Source organism: Hyperolius riggenbachi, chromosome 12, assembly GCF_040937935.1.
Source record: "Hyperolius riggenbachi isolate aHypRig1 chromosome 12, aHypRig1.pri, whole genome shotgun sequence".
NCBI lineage: Eukaryota > Metazoa > Chordata > Amphibia > Anura > Hyperoliidae > Hyperolius > Hyperolius riggenbachi.
Genome location: NC_090657.1, coordinates 101,519,852 through 101,542,797, shown reverse-complemented (window position 1 = coordinate 101,542,797; position 22,946 = coordinate 101,519,852). Strand labels below are relative to the sequence as shown.

At 44.5% G+C, this 22,946-nt stretch overlaps 1 protein-coding gene across 1 annotated transcript in view; it reads right to left on the bottom strand.

The window, feature by feature from the left end:
* Positions 1 to 22,946, bottom strand: part of RAPGEFL1 (Rap guanine nucleotide exchange factor like 1) — a 131,555-nt gene that overhangs the window by 19,778 nt on the left and 88,831 nt on the right. The window contains exons 7-8 of the mRNA XM_068264590.1: positions 17,435 to 17,532; positions 15,604 to 15,726 (exon numbers count right to left, since the gene is read on the bottom strand). Coding sequence (XP_068120691.1) covers positions 15,604 to 15,726; positions 17,435 to 17,532 — 221 coding nt within the window. The remainder of the gene's footprint in view (positions 1 to 15,603; positions 15,727 to 17,434; positions 17,533 to 22,946) is intronic.

The following is a 22,946-nucleotide window of genomic DNA, read 5'->3' as shown; positions in this document are numbered from 1 at the left end:
AGTGATTCTGATTCTGAATAGTGACAGTTGTGTCTAGAAGAACTCATGGAGAAGCATGTGATTTGTTTGATCAGCTGTTAGATTTGCAAACCTCTGATTTGCTGTGACGACATCCTGCTTTATCACATGATCATGACTAGCAAATCAGAGACTTGCGTATCTATCACCTGACCAAACTGATCACATGCTTTTGCATGGGTTCTCCTAGACATGACCATCACTATACTAGAGGTCTTCAGGGCTGGAGATCATAATTAATCCTAGAAACCTGCCCTGTATTAATTACAAATTGTCTGCAGGCAATCCTTCCTTTTCCTTAGGTAGTTCAATGGTAGTCCTAAGGAAAAGGAAGGATTGCTGTTTGTTGAAATAGTGGTGCAAGTGGAACTGAGAGGACTGGTTCACACTGGCTGTTGCTGAACTGTCTAGGCCAGGGGTCTCAAACTCGCGGCCCGCGGGCCATTTGCGGCCCTCGATACAATATTTTGTGGCCCTCGCCGGCAAAAGCTTCCTTATAGTTCGCTTCAGTGCTCCCAAGTGATCCGCCGCATCCCCGCCGCTAAACGAGGGCTGCAGAGCCCCCAAATCGCCGGAGAGCAATCCGCCGGCATTTCCTGGAAGGGGCAGAGCTTTCAGCTTCAGCTCTGCCCCTCCTGACATCAATCGCCGCACAGATCGCCGCCTCTCCTCGCCCCTCTCTGTGAAGGAAGAGTGAGAGAAGCGGGCAGAGGCGGCGATGCGGCGCGATTGTGAAATTCCTTATGCGGCCCAGCCTCATCCTGACTTTGCCTCCTGCGGCCCCCAGGTAAATTGAGTTTGAGACCCCTGGTCTAGGCGGAGAGTGCAATTTGGCATTTTTTAGGATATAATATACTAGATGTTGTTTTATGGACTGGATTTAAGTGGATAGTATATGCAAACTGTGAGCGCTACCTCTCGAGAATTGAATTTAATTGTATGTAAGAGGAGGCGAACCGGTCTATGCTGATATTATTAGAGCTGTGAGTGCATACCTCTTTTATAAAATTTTGTTTTACAGTTGTGGCCAGATATCTCAGTTGCCAGTATCTGCAGCAAGAACTGTATGTAATTGGTACAGGCACTCACGTTGACGCCAACACCTGAGGAGGCCAAGAGTCATGTCGGAGGAGAGGTGAGACTTTAACACTGAGTATGAGCATGGACACACACACACAGGGACACGTGTACTCTTGGAGGAGGGGCCCTGCAGGTGGTGGCATGCTGAAATCTATTCGAAAAATGTCTAGTGTGTGGGCAGGCAATAGATTCCTCTCTGATTGAGGGTAATCTATCTGATGGTCGATCTAGTGGCCATTGCTTAATGTATGGCCACTTTAAGTTCTCCAATGATTTTCAGTCTTGGAAGACTTTAGTAAATCATCAGACCCACAAAGAGATACAGTGAAAGCATTGATGGAAAGCAATCACTACAAAAAAGTACTGGCGATGGTGACCTGACCTAGAAGCTAAAAATTCTGGCTTGCATGTAATGCAATGCGAACTGTATTGGATGGAAATTGACCAATCAAAATTGTTAGGATGTGCATTTGATTGGCCCAATGTCAAGCTGCACACAATTTGCATGTAAGCCAAAATTATTAGCATGTCATTCACCACCTCTCGCCAACACAAGGGTGATCCAAGTGTGCACGCTTATATACCAGGAAATTCTCAAAAGAACTGCACATCACAACCGCTAAACTGCTGCCCAAACTAAGCCACAGCCCACACTAAGCACCACCCAAAACTGCACCGCCCACATTAAAGGAGTTCTTTCGCGAAAAAAGTAGGCAGTTAAAAAATGTGACAGATGACAGGTTTTGGGCCAGTCCATCTTTTTAAGGGCTCGTTTCCACTGTTGCGACGCGATTTCGCCGGCATTCCGACGCTTGTAAAAACGCATGCGGATGCGTTTCCGCATGCGTTTTTACCCGCGATTTCGCATGGCAGGGTGCCATGCGAAATTAACCATGACACTGCCAGGGCAAAATAACATTGAAAAAGGTGCGAAATCGCACGCGAAATCGCGGGTAAAAACGCATGTAACAAACGCATGCGTTTTTACTATTAAATACATTAGCGGCGATTCGCACGGATTCCCGACGCAGGCGAATTCTGTGGGTCCCGTCGTGCAGATTTGGCCCGCCGCCAAATCGCTCCCGCAGGCCGCACATGTGGAAACAGCCCCGGCCACTTCAGTGTAACAAGCGAATCCGCAATCCGCATCTCGTCGCCGCATGCGGATTCGCTATGGTGGAAACGAGCCCTAAGGGGGATTTCTCGGGGCTTCCTCTTCAACAGCATTTCCTGAACAACAGTTGCAAAATCTAACTGACATAATAGTGTGCAAGGGATTAGGGAGGCCGGCTGGTATCTTGCTATTTTGGCAGTTAAACTGTTGTTCAGGAAATGCTGTTGAAAACAAAGAAAGCCCTGAGAATCCCCCTAAAGCTGGCCACTAATGGTCCAATTTCTAGCGAAAAATCGTTCGAGCGATCAGAAATTCTGATCGGATTGGTTGTAAATAATCTCCATTGGTGGACACAATCGATTATCTACGAGTGAAAAAAATGTCGCCCGAATGAATTTTCGTCGAACGAAAATTTGGATTTTCTTGGTGGTCGTGATAGATAGGAAGCAAAGATTGGTTAGTTGATGGTGTAGTGAACGATTTTTCGTCCGATCAGAATTTCTGATCGCTCGAACGATTTTTCGGTAGAAATTGGACCGTTAGTGGCCAGCTTTAAAAAGATGGACTGGCCCAAAACCTGTCATCTGTCACATTTTTTAACTGCCTACTTTTTTCGCGAAAGAACCCCTTTAAACTACCGCTATCACAGATGCTTCCAAGTCCATGTATATTTACAAACTTCAGATGATATAGGATCTGCCTGAAAACAAAACAACTCCACAGCAGCACCCTTCCTGTCCGGCCATCCATCCACCCTGTCATTTCTTTGTAAACTTTCAGGCAGTTACTAAACTTCTCCCTTGAGACACAATAGTCAGGTGTTTGAGTTTCCAGTCTTGATTGTCTATTGTCCCCTGAGAAGTAAAACCTGATTTTCTCAGGAGTAACAATGGCAGACAATTGCAGCACTCCCTGCTGTGACACAACACAGGCTCTGACTACATCATTTTCTAACTCACTGAGCTGCTAAACTAGCCTGCAAACATTTACCTTCAGTTCACGCTTCTAAGTAAAACATGAGGCTTAAATGGCTGTTTTAACAAACTTTTCAGAAAATGCTAAAAATAGATGAAATGTGCAGAAAGCACACTGAAGAAGGATCAGTGTGTGAGTGCAGATCTCAGCAGCCAGGGGGCGTGCTTCCCCTCCCGATCACTTCTCCTCCAGGCACACAACTGCTGACATTCCGCTGCTCAGCTGCCAAGATTTGATAATCACTTTCAGGACTCACAGCTTCTGGTAGGGAGCTAATCTGCCTCAGATGACCGCACAAATTCCAGTCATCCTGATCCTATACCTCCTCCTCTGTTACTTTTCATGCATGGTGGGCTAAAGTCCACTTTGTTATCCAACTAGCACCTCTTCTCAAATCTGTGTGTTAAGCTATGTACATCGGATTAAACTCGGCTGATAAAGTCCACCTTGGGCAAGAATCGTGCATGCATCTAAATACTCATCTACACGCGTAGATGAGGCTGCGATCCGGCGGCTCGATTAGCCGCCGGATCGCCTCTTCCGCGTGCCCGCCACGTCCCCGCTCGCCGCGCGTGCGCCGCATACGATTCCCCGCTCGTCCCCGCTTATCTTCCGCTCGATTCCCTGCCATTGTCCCCTCGCAGGGAGCGAGCAGGGAATCGGCGGAAGCAAGATCCGTCCTGTTGAATCTTATCAATCGAGCCGCATCAGCGGCTCGATTGATAAGGAGCATCGCGGCCGCATCTACGTGTGTAGATGCGGCTTAATGTATGTACAGTGGCTAATTCACCTGCATGCCACAGCAGGGGTTTGCATCAACACTGCTCCACTACTTCCTCGCTACATGGCACTGGCCAGTAGTGTATCACCACAGCAATTTTTTACTGGTCACTCTGCATTCAGGAACAGTAGCCGTGTTATCCAGTAACGTTTCTGACACCTATGTCCCACCCAGTGGCGTAGCAATAGGGGGTGCAGAGGTTGCGACAGCATCGGGGTTCTTGGGCCAGAGGGGCCTTCCCTCAACCACAGTATTAGCTTTCTATTGGTCCTGTGCTAGCAATAATCAATTCTATAGATGCTTTACATAGTAGTAATCATTACCACACTGTTCCCCATCCCCTTCTTGCACCTCATACTGTGGCTGTCCTTGGCAGGTTTTGGTGCACCGTATCAATTGTTATGTATAGAGTACTTGCACCGGGGCTCATACTAGTTCCTTAGCTACGCCACTGGTCCCACCAGCAGCAGCTTGTAGTTCTACAGACTTGCATTGTAGCTTCTACAATCTGCATCTGGGTTAAAGGATTATAAATTAGGCGCTTAGTAGGAAAGACATAGGATAACTGAAGTGCTCTTCTTGAATCTTGTTACCAGATCTCCCATCACAAGTGCCAGTCTAGATCACAAGCCTTATATGCAGTGTCCTCAGAGAAGCTTGCGTTTGTGAATATTGGTTTCTCCTGTGAAGAACACAAGCATGCACACAGCAGCTGAGCTGACACATTCATCAATAACCGTCTTCCTCCAGGCCATGCAGAGTCCCAAAGAACTACGTTACATGTTCCCTCCTGTTCTGTCTAGCGTCTTCAGTTATCAATGAACCAATTTGGGGGGCATACATCTGTTCATAACAGTTGCCACTCTTGTAACATATTACAGCTATTAAAATAAAAAATAGACCTGAACTCAAAATAGGAAATCTTTGTCTATAGCATGTGTCAAACTCTGGCCCACGGGCCAAATTTGGCCCGCAGCGCTGGAAAAGTTTGCCCGCAAGTGCTTTCTTCATTAGCATTGATTTTGGCCTGCGGCCATGCTCCCGGCTCCGCCCCCTCATGCGTGATAGAGCGGGTTTTACTCGCTGGCCGCCGCTACAATACCTGGAGTCGGCGGCCCGTCCTGCACAGAAGTCCGCTCCCCTGAGTGATCCTCCTCGCATGCCCGGCGCCATGGCATGCAGCCGTCATGTGAACACAGCAGAGCGGCTCCGACCTAGAAGGCGCGTATACAGGAAGTACTTCCTGTATACGCGATGTTACTGGGGGAGCCGCTCTGCTGTGTTCACATGACGGCTGCATGCCATGGCGCCGGTGTGCTCAGTAGCATTTGTATGCTATTCTGTCGGGTATGCTAAAATGTTGGAACACGGGCATGCAAGAAGGATCACTCAGGGGAGCGGACTTCTGTGCAGGACGGGCCGCCGACTCCAGGAGGTATTGGAGCGGCAGCCAGCGAGAAAGGGGCAACAGGCTGGCTACCTGCTGGAGGCACCTACCTATCTAATCTATACTGGGGGGACAGCTACCTATCTAATCTATACTGGGGGGACAGCTACCTATCTAATCTATACTGGGGGGACAGCTACCTATCTAATCTATACTGGGGGGACAGCTACCTATCTAATCTATACTGGGGGGGCAGCTACCTATCTAATCTATACTGGGGGGACAGCTACCTATCTAATCTATACTGGGGGGGCAGCTACCTATCTATACTGGGGGACAGGTACCTATCTAATCTATACTGGGGGGACAGCTACCTATCTAATCTATACTGGGGGGACAGCTACCTATCTAATCTATACTGGGGGGACAGCTACCTATCTAATCTATACTGGGGGGACAGCTACCTATCTAATCTATACTGGGGGGACAGCTACCTATCTAATCTATACTGGAGGGACAGCTACCTATCTATACAGGGGGGCAGCTACTGAGTTACCTATCTAATCTATACTGGGGGGACAGCTACCTATCTAATCTATACTAGGGGAACAGCTACCTATCTAATCTATACTGGGGGGACAGCTACCTATCTAATCTATACTGGGGGGACAGCTACCTATCTAATCTATACTGGAGGGACAGCTACCTATCTATACAGGGGGGCAGCTACTGAGTTACCTATCTAATCTATACTGGGGGGACAGCTACCTATCTAATCTATACTGGGGGGACAGCTACCTATCTAATCTATACTGGGGGGACAGCTACCTATCTAATCTATACTGGGGGGGACAGCTACCTATCTAATCTATACTGGGGGGACAGCTACCTATCTAATCTATACTGGGGGACAGTTACCTATTTAATCTATACTGGGGGGACAGCTACCTATCTAATCTATACTGGGGGGACAGCTACCTATCTAATCTATACTGGGGGGACAGCTACCTATCTAATCTATACTGGGGGGACAGCTACCTATCTAATCTATACTGGGGGGACAGCTACCTATCTAATCTATACTGGAGGGACAGCTACCTATCTATACAGGGGGGCAGCTACTGAGTTACCTATCTAATCTATACTGGGGGGACAGCTACCTATCTAATCTATACTGGGGGGACAGCTACCTATCTAATCTATACTGGGGGGACAGCTACCTATCTAATCTATACTGGGGGGGGCAGCTACCTATCTAATCTATACTGGGGGGACAGCTACCTATCTAATCTATACTGGGGGGACAGCTACCTATCTAATCTATACTGGGGGGACAGCTACCTATCTAATCTATACTGGGGGGACAGCTACCTATCTAATCTATACTGGGGGGACAGCTACCTATCTAATCTATACTGGGGGGACAGCTACCTATCTAATCTATACTGGGGGGACAGCTACCTATCTAATCTATACTGGGGGGACAGCTACCTATCTATACAGGGGGGCAGCTACTGAGCTACCAATCTAATCTATACTGGGGGGACAGCTACCTATCTAATCTATACTGGGGGGGACAGCTACCTATCTAATCTATACTGGGGGGACAGCTACCTATCTAATCTATACTGGGGGGACAGCTACCTATCTAATCTATACTGGGGGGGACAGCTACCTATCTAATCTATACTGGGGGGACAGCTACCTATCTAATCTATACTGGGGGACAGCTACCTATCTAATCTATACTGGGGGGACAGCTACCTATCTAATCTATACGGGGGGGACAGCTACCTATCTAATCTATACTAGGGGACAGCTACCTATCTAATCTATACTGGGGGGACAGCTACCTATCTAATCTATACTGGGGGGACAGCTACCTATCTAATCTATACTAGGGGACAGCTACCTATCTAATCTATACTGGGGGGACAGCTACCTATCTAATCTATACTGGGGGGACAGCTACCTATCTAATCTATACTGGGGGACAGCTCCCTATCTAATCTATACTGGGGGGACAGGTACCTATCTAATCTATATCGGAGAAACCTACCTAGCTAATCTATATTGGAGAAACCTACCTAGCTAATCTATATTGGAGAAACCTACCTAGCCAATCTATACTGGGGTTCTTACCTAGCTAACCTATCTGCTTTTTTTTTTGTCCCACCGCACCTAGCATGTGGTAAAAATTGTCAGGTGCTGTGCGATCATTCCAAATGGAGGGGGTTGTAAATATGACTGTTGGCACTCGACCTGGTCTAAGTTTTTCATTTCGGTCCTCCATCTGCTTGAGTTTGACACCCCTGGTCTATAGCTTTGGTACACTGCAGAACGCAAGAAGAACACTATAGCAAAAATATGGTATATGTTTTTTTTTTTTTCATATAAACCTTATGGGTCTATGGAATCGCAGCCTAGGCTGCAGGCAATCATTCTGAGGGTGTGCGGTAGAGTTGCTGATAAAAAGACTTTATACTAGCTGACCCTTCTCTCTTTCCCATTTCTCCTTTCATTCCTAGTCATGCAGTACCGTAGTTTAGGAGCTCTGGGCTTCAGTGCAAGCTTCACATTGGGCCCCCCTCAAACTCCTTATACATAACAATTGGTATGAAGCATCAAACCTGCCGGCTGCAGTGTTAGGCCCAGTGCACACCAAAAACCTCTAGCACCTAGGTTCTCAACGTGCGGTACGCGTACCCCAGGGGGTACTTCTGATGGTTCCAGGGGGTACTCAGACTTGCTATACTTAACCAAGAATAACAAATTTAGAGTTTTAGAAAATGATAAATCCCATTTAAACAACACCAAATTAATATTTTAGCTAAATAAAAGCAATAGTAAATGCTTGGAATTTGTTTAGAACCAATTATCATGTAATATGATACATACATACATTTGTCTAGGGGTACTTGCGATAATGTTTACTATGCTAGGGGGTACTTGGCGAGTACAGGGTTTTAAAAGGGGTACATACTAATAAAATGTTGAGAAACACTGAGATCTGCAAAACGCCAGAGGTTCTTGAAGCAGATTTTCAGAGTGATTCTAGGCATGTTTAGAGAGATTTTCTAAGCATGCATAGCGTTTTTTGGAGCATTTTTGTGTAGCAGATTTCATATACTGTTACCGAACAGCTACTGTAACAAAAACGCTTGGAAAACCGCTCTGATCTAGCGTTTTTCAGAGCATTTTTCCACTTTCCTATACTTTAACATTGAGGCAGAAACGCCTCAGAAAACTAAAAAATGCTGCAGCCCCCGAGTTTGCGTTTGTGGAAAAAACGAACCGCTCTGGTGTGCACCAGCCCATGTAAATACATTACCCACGCAGTTTTCAAACAGCCAGCGATTTTAAAAACGCTCCAGAACCGATCTGGTGTGCACCGCCCTTAGAGAGGTGTACACTGGAAAGGAGAACAGTCTATTAATGGCTACAACTAATCAAACCACAAAGAGACCTCTGGAGAAGCGATGTTTAGGTAGCGGAATGCGTTAGCCAGGCGGGACACAGTGTGCATTGGTACCTCCACACCAGCATATGTCCCGTCTAACCCCCTTTTTTCCCACTTGCACAGTGAGCTTGAACAGTCTTCTTAGATTATTCGTGGGAAGGTTGAAAAAAGGGGGGGGGAACACTCTGGATAAAAACAAAAAACACACAGAGACAGCAGAAGCCCCGATGAAGCAGTAAGTCACAACAATAAGAAAGTGTTGTAGAGTCAATGAAATGTACTCACAAAGGAAGGTTGCAGACGGGCAACCAACCACTGTAGGCAAGTGGAGAAACACAAACCCGACTCCACTCGGGTGACCAGCCAAGCTGGATGCCGTCGCTCTCTTGTACAAAAAGTTCTAGATGATTGCAAAGGTGGTGTTAGGCCACCTGGCCGAATAGAATACCCCTCCCGAAGGAGAGTTAGTAAAACAAAGTGGGAGAAAGAGGCACCCAGGGTATGATAAAAGCAACTAAAATTAAAAAAAAGTTTGAGGTCAAGCAACAAGTCGTCGCTTGCCTAAGGCACTATTTCACCTTAATCCATCTCTGGACGCACAGGGGACTGAAGAATACACAAAAGGGTACAGAAGGAGGCACCAACACAGTTAGGGGCAGGGTTTAATCAGGGACATGGCATCCCCCAGGACCAATGGGACTCCAGGCAGTGGCCTTGAATGCCTGCGCCTAAAAACGCCCCGGTTTGACTAAACTGGTTAACAGCTTAAAGAGACTCTGAAGTCTCGTAAAAATCATGTTTTTAATTAAAAAATGTGTTTAACATCTTTGCCCTACCTAACCTGCTGCATCCCCGCCGCTGTACACTAATTAATCCCCCCAAACTCCCCAGGGGACAACCCGGACAGCGCTTCCATGAGAGGCAGAGCTATGAGCTGCAGCTCGGCCTCTCAGCGTGTCTGTCAGCCCGGATCGCCGCCTCTCCCCCACCCCTCTTAGTCTTCCTTCACTGTGTGTATGAGGATCTGCAGATATCATAGACTATGAATGCATTTTGCAAAAACGGATCTCTTGCAGGAACTGATCTTTTGCAGATACTGATCTGTTGCATGTGTACAGCATCTTTGTGTGCAGCATCTTGCAAAGATTTTTATCTGATGGGGAGTTCAGCTCAATAGAATAGATTGTGTAGAGTATGGCTCTCATACTACATGGAAGGGGGTAACATTGGTCTGCGATCTTGCCTTTTCCAAAGACTTTTATCTCAAGTGTGTATGAAGCCTTACTCTGTTCTTACTAACTGCTAACCAATCACATATCTGCAAACAGGAAGCAGGGACATCATCATTGCATACAGCGTCTCCTAAAGCAACTTTGAAAAATAAAAACAATGTGGCATTGTAGTGGTGCTGAAGAATAAATCTGGAAACAGTACCAGGTAGTATTTCTACCCCAGCTATGTGCTTGCTGCCTGCCAACAGGTATGCAAGTATAATGAAGCACTACTATTTTACGTTGCTTCTGCTCTAAAGTACTTCCTTCCTGGTGGCAAAGCCAGTTTTAATATTCTTCGTATGCATCCAGAAAAAACACATTGCAGGCTGAGAGTTCTTTTAAGAAAGACACCCTCTTCCCAAACTATGTAGATTCTGAAAGAAGCAGAACTGCGGCTGCGCAAAGCGCAACGTGGGCCGCAGCAAACTGCGCAGGGGCAGGTGACAGCGTGGCACAGTCGGCTGCAAGGGGCTGGAGAAAGCCCCAGGTGAGTAGAGCTAATTTTTCATTTTTCCCCTGATAACTCCTTTAAGGGTCAGTATTATTTATTGTTAAAAGATTATATGAACTGAATACGATCATACTATAAAAAACTCATTCACACTACTCTTTCATACTAGAGCAAAACATTTTTTTTTTAAAGGCCTTTGTGCAAAATTCCCCTTTAAAAAAGTCTATATATTCAATATAGGATATACCGGTGTTTATATATATATATATATATATATATATATATATATATATATATATATATATATATATTACGCACTACAATGATCCTGCCTATCTGACAATCCACTTATGTCTATTACCATTGATGTTCAAGCTGCATAGAGTGGTGGTTAGTCTCTATTCAACAAGTCCTCCAGACTTATCTATATTGCAAGACTATAGTTCATATAGTTCTCAACCATAGCTGTGAATAACAAAATTGCTCATAACAAGATTAATCTTGTCGGTGGCACTGGTATGGGTAAAGGGAACCTAAGGCATTACAAAAAAACAAGTTTAACTTACCCGAAGCTTCTACCGGCCCCCTGTAGCTGTCCTGTGCCTGCGCCATGCCAAACTGATCCTCTCCTGGTTCGTCCCCCCCGCGGCTCAGTTTTGTTTACCACCGACTGACCTGCACCTGCGTGGCCCTTGCCACACGTATCCTCATTCGCGATTTACCTTCGGCAAGAGGGTGCTGAGAGATTTTCTCTTACTGCGGCTGCACAGGACGCTCTCGCCGAAAGGAATGCAAATGAGCACACTCACAGCCAGGGACATCGACTGGAAAACAAAACTGAGCCATGATGGGGGGCCGGAGGATCGGTTTGGCCCGGCGCTGGCACAGGGGAGCTGCAGGGGGCGGTAGAAGCTCCAGGTAAGTTAAACTTGTTTTTTTTTTGTAATGCTTTAGGTTCCCTTTAATAAAAAACAAGGATTGAAAAAAAATATGTTGAAATAAGTCAAAATACATGAAGTGTTGCTTCATTTTCCGTTTTTTAAAAAAACTTTTGCAATGGTAACAGCGATCCGCAGCATTGTCTGTCTATTGTTACAGGTTCTCATGAAAGCTCTACAAGACATTACATGTAATGGGACACCCCAGCTGAACTCCGCAGTTATGTATAAATGCTGCTTGGGGCAGATGTATTCCTACAAATGCCAGGAGGCTAGAGCCCCACACATCAGTAGAAACAAGTTATTTCTTAAAATAGCAAAGTATACATTTCTCTCATAGCTCCAATTCACTTCCAAAGAGCACCTGTCGCCTACGCACCACCAGAATGTCGGCCAATATGCCAAGATTTCAAATGTTTTCACTTTGTTGAAAGGCTTCAATCTCAGAAAAGACAGGTGTTTGCTAATAAGAAACTAAGTCTATGTAAATAATTGTTTGCTTTATAGGTTAATTTCCCTAAATGTGAAACTGGGACTGCGCAGCTCCTCTCCCTGCATCATGGCCGCGCAGTACCTATGCGAGCCTGCCGGCGCAGTAAGCCAGAGCTGAGGGCTCTGTGCTGCTGCGCATGCGCTGGTGGGCTCACGTGGCTACTGTGTTGCCATGGTGCAGAGAGAGGAGCTGCGTGGTCCCGATGTGGAGGGGGGCTGCACTCAGCACCTGGGGGCTTTCGACCACCGAGAGAAACCTCAATAAGATCCCGCGGCTTCTCTCTATTAAAAGAAATCAGTTATTTAAAACCCGAGCTTTGGCTCGGGGTAGCTTTTAGAACCTGACAGGACCGATCTGTAATGATGCCTGAGCAATATCGATTGGCGGCCGCTGTACGCACATAACGATCATTGGCCTATCTTCTATTTCAGAGGGTGGTAATCACATGTGTAAACATAGTTTACATCAGACTACCACATACCAGGCATTGTCTGACAGTAAAATAGGCCAGCAATGTGTATACAGGGCCTGTCAGAGTAAAATGTTTCCCTCCAGGCGATCAGCAGAGCTGCCTTGTCAGAAGTCTTTCTTTGCCACAAAGCAGCAGTTTTTCCCTGTTGATAACCAGGTAAGTGTCTGTGCCTCCCTCACACGTGAGCTGTTACCTGGCTTCCCTGCAGCCCCAGGGCCTGAGTTCTCAGTAATCCTACCTAGATCTCAGGCCCACCTGCTGCTGGCTTATATTTCTGTTTTGCTTATGAGCTGATGAGCTCCTCCATCAAGCCGAGCTGCTCAGATAATGAACACCGTCTCTATTTTCATGCATTTTATGTCACTTATTATGCTTTAAACTCTAGCCTCACAATGTTCTCTCAAAAGTGGGGTTAGCTTAGTCTGGCCAAGCACCGCTGGAGAAGATATGTAAACCAGAAAACCTGGACTAGTTTTATTTTCTATAAAAAAAAAAAAAAGCAACAACAAAAAACATCTCTGCCAATAAGTGGTAAAAATATGCAACCCTCACTTTGGTCATATCAGAATATTGCGTGGCTGCAGAGAGTGACATAGCAGTCATTTGCATATATGTCAGCATAAAGTGGTAAAAGTGATATGTGGGAGACTCCCAGATTGAATATCAGATGTTTTGGTTATGGAAGCCAGCTTCGTACTTGCAAGTTGTCATGTGACACATTTTAAAACGCCCCTTTCTCGGATGATCATGTGGATTTGGCTATTGGATAAAGTATATGTCCTGAGAAACGCTGCCGTGTGAAGGTGATTTGATGTGGAGCCTGGCCGGATGGGCGAGAGCTGTCTTGGACACTGAATTATGATCCTGGCCACATATTTTGCTCAGCTATTCACGTGTTGGTTGCATGTGTGAGTGTGGTCTGTTTGCACGGTGCTTGCCGGTGCTTAGGCACTCCTGTGATTTCACTCCATCAAGGGGTCATTGCCTCTAAATTGGATACCACACACTGTTTTTAGGAGCAATACTGCTGGTTTTGTGCTACGCAACTAGGCTATTGGCTCCCGACTCCCTACGGAGTTCTTGTGTGTTTTTTTGTAGTCAATAAAGCAATACAGTATACATTTTTCATTACAGCTTTCCTTTATTTGCAACTGAGCTGTTGTTGTGGATGGCCTTGCATCTCTGAGGAGGGGGATGATTGTACTGAGGAGGATAGTGTCCCTTTATTTAATCGATTGACAGTCATATGCAGCAAGAAGTTCTATTTGTTTTAACCTTGTACTCCTTGACCAGGGCAGGGCTGCTTACTGGATTGTCCAGCTATTGGGGCAATTCATTTGCACTATAAATCCCTGCCCCTCAATACCAGGCATCCCAACAGGCCAGGGTGTTTTGTAAAGAGAGGAAAAGCTTTGCCACTTCATTGTAAGTCATTTACAGCCAAGATTAACCGCGTCCCGGATCAGAGGTGCTTCGCTTTCATTTAAACTCGCATTAGTTTGCTCCAGTTTTTTGCCTGATGAAGCAGGATTGAAACTGCGAAACGCGTCACACTGTAGAGTACTCGAATAAATGTTATTGTTGACCAAAAATCAATCTGTGTTTACTAACTGGGGAAGTTAGTCCACCACTACCTCCTTTTTAACCGTTTTTTAAATATTTTATCCTGGTTTTGACGCCTGTTTCAACCTTTTTCACACGTTTCGCATTCTGATGAATTTCAATGCGTTTACCGTGTGGCCACGGTTCCACACCCCCCTAGGGGCTCAAAACATGACGGAATGATGGGAACTGATGTCTAACATTTTTATACTTGGTTGCAGAAAAGCAGAAAGGCGTAAAGCACTGCCCCCTCTGAAACATACCTCCTCCCCTCATCCCTTCCTACCTGCTAGGTATAGTGGGCTAGTAGCAAGAACTGTAGGGAACCCTTTAGGTCAAACTCTCACTGCAAGCTATCCACCGCTATGACTTATGGGAGCTAAACGAATACTGCTAAGTGAACCCCCAAACTTTTATTTTTATTTTTAAAATTGTAAAAACAAAAACAGACAACTGCAAGCAGAGTAAATGTTAACGTTACATCGCAAAAGCACAGTATAGCTGTGCAGTATCAGCAAAAAGTCTGCTTGTTGCAGGTTTTACATTAAGTTTTCCAATCACGCATAGGAGGAAGCTGTTAAACTGCAATGAATCATTTCAAATGAGATAATTTATGCATGACTTTGTGCAAATGTGGTAATTTATGTGCGTAATTAAGTGAAAAATTAACATAAAACTTTTCTCGTGGGTGCTTAATGTTAGTGAATCATGAGATAAAATGAGTGAAGTCAGCAAAAAAAAAATAAAAAAAAATATATATATATATATATATATATATATATATATATATATATATACACGTTCAACTGGCATTAAAGGCACTACGGAAGTCTGATTAATAAACCCCAATATTACATAGGCTAAACGCTTCCAAGCAGGTACAAAAAAATCTTTAAAAGAGCATCAATAAAAACAACAAACCAGCAACCTAAAGGCCCATACACACGTCGGATTTCCGTGAACGACGGGTCGTTTGAACGTCGTTCAGTCGTTCGCCCGCTAAATCGGGCGTGTGTACAGACTGTCGTTCGCTTCAAACTCACTCTTATCAAGCGAACGACAGTCTGTACACACGCCCGATTTAGCGGGCGAACGACTGAACGACGTTCAAACGACCCGTCGTTCACGGAAATCCGACGTGTGTATGGGCCTTTAATATGGAATAAAATGACCACGCTAAAGCCATTGTTTCCCTCCTGACCCGGTCATACACCATGTTGTCTTGAATTTTAATGTTAAGACTGTGGCCTTGTGATGATTCTAGATACAAAGGCCACATGACCACTGAATGACACAGAGCTCAGAAAAGCCCTATGGGAGGTAGAAAAGGGTGTGCAGTGGGGAATAGGCAGAAGAAGCCCAATAGGACAAAAACAGAGAACAGCTTAGCATGTGGTCACATCACTAAGTGCTTAACGTTACAAAACAAGCATTTAGACATTTTTGAAGTTATGGGATTCCCATTTCTTGAATGGTGAGGGTGGTAGGAGAGACTAGTTTCTAAATGGTGGCTTGTGGCTGTAAATATGCTGCATGATTGGTTAGTGTACCATCTTACCTCATGCACACAGCTGAAGAGCTCCCAGTGAAAAGCACTCAGATGATTGGCCAGATCCTCCGCCTCGATCCGGTGAATATGAGAGTCCTCTGGGGGGAGCTGAACCTCCTCTGGCAAGGGGACCTGACAGAAGACAGAATGTTTGTCTGTGTTTACACACAACTAATCATGGAATTTATACAGAGATAGGGCGCAATGACAAACTAATAAGGCATGCGTTGCTTTGTACACATCCTCATATTACATAGCTGTTGAGACTGCAAAGATTATATGTAATTCAATCTCAACTAAAGGCAAGAACTGCAGGGCTGTTGTTGTCTATACATTCTTATTTTTATGACGCATTTATCGTATATAATGCTTATCCATTTCCCACAGTGCTTTACAGGATGCATTGAACAACTCATGCTACCTTTATTTCAGAGATGAGAAAAGGAGGAGGGGAATATGGAAGGAAAACGACAGCCAATATAGTGTAGTGTGCTTCTGTCTCTACAATTAAATAAATGGAAACAATAATACTCACAAGCATATGCCACAGCAGTGGGACCACCAATAGGCTGGTGGAGAGAACAAACCCCACACCACTAGGGTTCAAAAGTTGCTCTCTGCAGCAATGGACAACACAACAAAAGGATATGCCCTTCACTTAGGGTGGTAAAACTGTGTACTTGGTTAAGAGGTGCCAACATGATATAAAAATATAGAAAAACTGATTAAAAAAGAGCAGGTATTGGTGGACTTACCTCCTCTTGGGAAAACTCAATGCTGAGACAATGAACTGTAACTTTATTAATCCAAACAAATAGCTATGCAATGTGTTTCTTGGGACTTGGTTCCCGCTTCATCAGGCAAATACAGAGAGTACATTGTTCATTTGAATAACATAGTATACCTGTTTTGACCCCTTAAAGTGAACCCGAGGTGTGTTTAAAGAATGTTATCTGCATACAGAGGCTGGATCTGCCTATACAGCCCAGCCTCTGTTGCTATCCCAAACCCCACTAAGGTCCCCCTGCACTCTGCAATCCCTCATAAATCACAGCCGTGCTGTGAGGCTGTGTTTACATCTGTAGTGTCAGTCTCAGCTGCTCCCCCCCCTCCTGCATAGCTCCGGTCCCTGCCCCCGTCCCTTCCCTCCAATCAGCAGGGAGGGAAGGGATGCAGGCGGGGACTGGAGTTCTGCAGGAGGCAGGGAGAGCAGCAGACTGACACTATAGAGATAAACACAGCCAGCTCTGACAAGCTGTTTGTCAGCAGCGTGGCTGTGATTTATGAGGGATTGCAGAGTGCAGGGGGACCTTAGGGGGGTTTGGGATAGCAACAGAGGCTCGGCTGTATAGGCAGATCCAGCCTCTCTATGCAGATAATATTCTTCAAACCCACCTCGGGTTCTCTTTAAGTCATATGTGCAATAATGTCAATTTTTTTTTATATGGTCAATAAAAGCATTTTAATAGGTTACGATAATACGCTAATACGATAGAGCACAGTGCCACAGCCTCTGCATTTGCCTGATGAAGCGGGAACCTAGTGCCGAGAAACGAGTTGCATATCTATGAGAGGTTTTGTTTGGATTATTAAAATTACAGTTCTTTATCTCAGTATTGAGTTTCCCCAAGAGGAGTTAAGTCTACCTTTACGTCCTATTTTTTTTAAAGTTTTCTTACATTTTGTATTTCAGTTACTTCAGAGACGAAAACAGATAAGTTTACTTTAATAAACATAACTGCAGATATCTTTTTTTGGAATGTTGGTAGTTGGCAGTGAGTTCATTGTCAAGCACTAACTCACTAATAAATGTATAGAAGATGTGGAGACATGTTCTCACCAAAGAGCGCAACTCCTCCCGATTACATGCAAACAAGTGACTGTTAATGCCCAAGGTGGTAAAGATGCAGCCATCATCCGGCTTCAGGAGAACTTTATCTGGGGAAACACAAAGAAGGAAATAGAGGAGATCACAAACATCAGGTTGTCACTCATATAACTGCATTAGCAAGACACAAGCCAATTACTCTGTACAAAAAATACAAATCCAGGTCATACGGTTTAAAATAGATCCGCTCATCTGACAAAGGGGATAGCCGAAGAAAAACACCTCTTTGTTGTATAGAAGAGGGAGAATGAGATTTAGCTATGTTGTTGCTTTATTACAACTGAAATATGTTGCTATAGATTAAAAAGTACCTGAAGTAATACGGCAACTTTATTGTACTTTGGATTTTTTTTTAACAAAATGTTTGTAGAAAAAAAAAAGAGAACCTGAAGTAAGAGGCACAGTGTCGGCCATATTGATTTCCTTTTAAACAATACCATTTGCCTGGCAGGCTTGCTGATCTCTTTGGCATCAATGGTGTCTGAATCTAAAGCCCAATCTACGCGATACGATTCTTTGTGCAATTCGATTACGATTCTATTTACGATCCGAGTAAATCCGACATGTCCGATCAGGATTCGATTCAATTCGATCTGCCATTGTTTTGCAATGGCAAATCGAATTAAATCTAATCCCGATCGGACATGCTGGGATTTAATCGGATCGTAAATAGAATCGTAATCGAATCGTACAAAAAATCGTATCATGTAGATTGGGCTTAAAGGTAAGCCAAGCCAAGCGGATCCGTCAAAACCAGTGTTATCAGCTGAACGACCGTTTGTACACACGCCCGATTTGACGTCCAAAGAACCGGTCGTTTAGACATCCAAATGAACAGTTGTTTGGAAAAAAACGATTTGTGTACGCAACTTAACACCTGATACAAGCATGTGGCTAATCAGGTCAGACTTGGGTCAGAGCTCCTGATGTGCATGCTTGTTCAGGGTCTATGGCTAAAAGTATTACAGACGGGATCAGCAGGTAAGTCAGGCAATTTGCATTCTTTAAAAAAAGATATAAATCTGCCACCAAGTGTCCTACAGACATTTTAGTTATACTTGCTAATAAGACCCTCAATGACAAGGCTTAGCTTCACGATCGAGTACCAATCAACCACCCCATTAGGCTTATTTATGGTCCCAATGGAAATCGAGTCTGGCTGACTTTTATGGTTATATTATCACAACAATGTATGTGAGGTCTAGATGTTCAATAGGATTCAATACATATTACCTGTTATCTCTGACTGACATTTTGCTGTACTGTTTATACTCTATATGCATCAATAAAGTATTTTTTGAAACTAAAAAAGGAAATAAATATGTCCGCTTCCATATCTCTCTCACTCCAGGAGCGGTTTAAAGGCCCGTTAGGGCCGTTTCATACTGTGCAGATGTTGCTACCCAAAAGTCATCCTTTCTTTAAAATTTCCTGGGATGTGATCACATGTCTGTGCCAGCAGGAAGCAGATGCATGCTGGGAGAGAAATCCAGTATTTAAACATAAAATTCTCTCTCAGCAGTGTGCAGATTACCGACCACGATAAGTCTTTTCAGCTACAATACAAAAAAATCATTTTTCTGTGCTATATATTTTGAGCTACAGAGAATGCATGGTGTTCTTTATAGATGCAGATATGTAGTGACTGTAGTTCCACTTCTGAAGGAAACGGGGTATTCTGCAGTTTGCTAGAGACTCTTATATTAGCTATATTCATTGGATTACAAAAGCTGACTGCAGCTCACGTTAACAGTATTTTGGAGCAAATAAATACATATTTTATCGTTCATAAAATTGGCAAACATGCACTATTTAATGTGGGAGGTATGGAAGTATCTTGGAAATCGTTCTTAAGCTATAAACTACCCATTTTTCAGTTGGGCCTAGTTTTTTCCATATACTCTACTGGGTTACCAGTAAGTGACAGGTGCACTTTAAGGCATATACACGGCATGTCAAGACACTATGCAGCAGTTGTGTGATTCCCGCAGTGCACCCTGCGCTGTGCCATCACTGACAGGGCTTCTGATTGCTGGAGAATGATGGGAGCGCTGACACACAGCTACAGGGGTAGCACTGGGGAGAGCAAGTCATCAGCATGCTAACAAGATTGATTAGCTGCTCCAGCTCCTAACAAGATTCTCTGGGGAGCAGCTCTGACTTACTAGTTATGTAAGTTTGCCTGACTGCTAATAAGCTCTCTGTAATCATGGCTGTAAAGTCTAAAATACACCCCAGCTACTGTGCCTTCTCATCCTATCTGTGCAGCTAATCTCATTTCAAGTAAAAGTCCCAGTTAGGTGAATTTCTAAATCAAGCCATTCTAGGTATCGGGTGATGATGGATTCAGGAAGTCCTCATATAAGCACCCCAGGAAAATGTGTGAATTTTAATTTAAAGTGGACCTGAACTCTTCCACAGGACAGAAAGGAAACAGAGAAATGTACCCTGTGTGTATTTCGAGAGTTTAGCCTGTCTAATTCCCCCTCATCTGTGACTAATCACAAGTTGTAATTTGATGCCTTAACCACAGCAGAGAGGCTAATTTGAAAACATAGGATGTTAATAATAAGTCTGCTTCCATGGAAGCAGGAAGTAGATACACTGCAGATTTATTGCAGGATTTCTATCAGCTGTAAGAAAGAAAAGTTTTTCTTTAACCACCCTGGCGTTCTATTTTTTTGCGGCGTTCGGCCGCAGGTGGGTTTTTTTAACCTTTTTTTTTTTTAATCATGTAGCTAGCCTAGCGCTAGCTACATGATTCCCCCCTCCCTGCGCCATCCCGCCCACCCCTCCGATCGCCGCCGGCGATCGTACCAAACAGGAAATCTCTCTCTGTCATCGATATCATGATGTCAGGGGGAGTCCCGATCCACCCCATAGCGCAGCCTGGCAGTGATTGGCCAGGCTGCGCTGAGGGTCTGGGGGGGGGGGGGGCTTCTTTCGCGGCGCGTAACGGCGGAGACGATCGAATTAAACACGCAGCTAGCAAAGTGCTAGCTGCGTCTTTTTTAAAACATTTTTTAAAAAAGGACCCACCAGGGGCTGAGCAATCCACCGCGGCGATAATGGACGAGCTGAGCTCGTCCATACCGCTAAGGTGGTTAAAGGTTATTATGTTGTTGCGTATCTTTAAGAGCAGAGAGGATGTTCTGAGTTTAGGTCCGCTTTAAAGGGGAACTGAAGATAGAGGTATATGGAGGCTGTCCTGTTTATTTCCTTTTAAGCAATACCAGTTGCCTGGCAGCCCTGCTGATCCTCTGCCTCTAATACTGTTAACCATAGCCCCTGAACAAGTATTCAGCAGATCAGGTGTTTCAGTGGTTCAGACTTATAAGTCTGATCTGACAAGACTAGCTGCATGCTTGTTTCTGGTTTTATTCAGATACTACTGCAGAGAAATAGACCAGCAGGGCTGCCAGGCAACTGGTATTGATTAAAAGGAAATAAACACGACAGCTCTCTCTTCAGTTCCCCTTTAAGTTTGTTCAGAAAGTTTTAAACAGAACCATTCGTAAATTGTAAGAACCAATGTTGCTAACTCATCCCTTTAATTACTGACACATATGACTTGTACATGTCTTGTGACTAGTTAGATGCAGTTACTATGTGTCAGTAGCCCCAGAACCTGCATAACTTAGATGTGTCAGTATTTAAAGCGATGAGCAACCATAGTAAGAACCTGAACCATGGTTCTGCCATTGATCTAGCAGCAGTTTCAGAAGCTTGGAGCTGCTTTTTTTTTTTAAACCTTATTTAGCTCAGTTACCATGCCTGTGTAATTTGTGTGATATATTTCCTGGAAGTTTGCACCGAGTGTTGGCTAAACTTTCAGCAATCAGCACTGCCTTCAGGCTGACTGTTGTACCAGCAAACTGCTAAATAAGGCTGAAACATTCACAAGGTATATATTATTTCTCCTTGAATTGCCCATGGGATCATTCATATGATTATAGCAAGCAGGCCATCCCAATTAGCGCTTCCTGTCAGGTTATCACTGCAATAGCCTGTCTTAAGCTAGGCACACGCTAGATGGCACTCGGTGGATATTAAGGACCATCTTGGCCAAGCATCTAGTGTGTGTATAGGAGCCCTTGATGTTGCCTAAGGCCTCTTTCCATAAGCAGCTGAAGGAAGAAAATTCACCGCCTGTCAGCTGCTCCCATCCACCGGCCAGGGGCTTGCTAGGCCATGGGGCCACCAGATTTCAAATACAGTACTATGAACAGATTGTGTAGGTTAGCTCTCATACTACATGGAAGTGGTAAAATTGGCCAATTATTGGCCAATAAAAATTGCATGTGTGCACCAGGCTTTACTTTGCCTCTAAAGCAAACCACTCACCATTGAACAATGGCCCAATCCAGGTAGTGATCCACCAATTCTGAATTGCGAAAAAACACACACAATATCGCACTTGATAAAGGGCCATGGTCTGCACTGCAATTCGTGGCTCTCTGCGGTTTGCAATGTGCAATTTCAGATGATACAATAGAATCTTGTTATAGTAAACTCTGATATAGTACACCTCTGGATATAGTAAACTCAGTCCTCGGGTGGTCCCGGCAACTGGATCTGTATAAACATACAATGTATGACCAATACTGATATAGTAAACTTCTGAAATAGTAAACTACTTTTCCTGATCCCTTGGAACTGACTATAAAAGGGATTCTACTGTTGAAAAACATTCACTAAATAGTGATGCTTCCAATTAATTTTAAAGACAAGTGTGTTTTGCAAGCTGATAGAGTTTGAGCTATTACAGGTATGTGCCTTTTTGTCTTCTGGCTTTCTAATTATCTATTTGCTCACTTAAATTAAAAGCAAGGTTTAAGCCACCCCATGTTATGCCTTAATAATAATAATCCTAACATTTTTATAGCGTTTTTCTCCTGTTGAACTCAAAGCGCTCAAGAGCTGCAGCCTCAAGGGGCCACCCTGCAGTGTTAGGAAGTCTTGCCCAAGGACTTCCTACTGAATAGGTACCGACCATAGCCTGGATTCAAACCCTGATCTGAATCCTGGCTCTGGGCTGGTGCACACCGAGCGGCTTTTTGGGCGTTTTCAGATCCGCTTGCGGCTGCGGATCTGCTTGGTCAATGTATCTCAATGGGGTGGTGCACACCAGAGCGGCAGGCGTTTTGCAGAAACGAAAAATGCCTGGGTGAGGCATTTTTTGGATTGCGGATGCGTTTCTGCCTCAATGTTAAGTATAGGAAAAACGCAAACCGCTCTGAAAAACGGCACTTCAGAGCGGTTTTGCAGGCGTTTTTGTTACAGAAGCTGTTCAGTAACAGCTTTACTGTAACAATATATGAAATCTACTATACTGAAAACCGCAGCAGCAATCCGCAAAAGCTAGCAAACCGCCTCATAAAAATAAAAAAAAGCGTTTAAAAATCTGCTAGCGTTTTGCGGATCTGCTAGCGGGTTTTGGTGTGCACCAGCCCTCTGAGCCCTT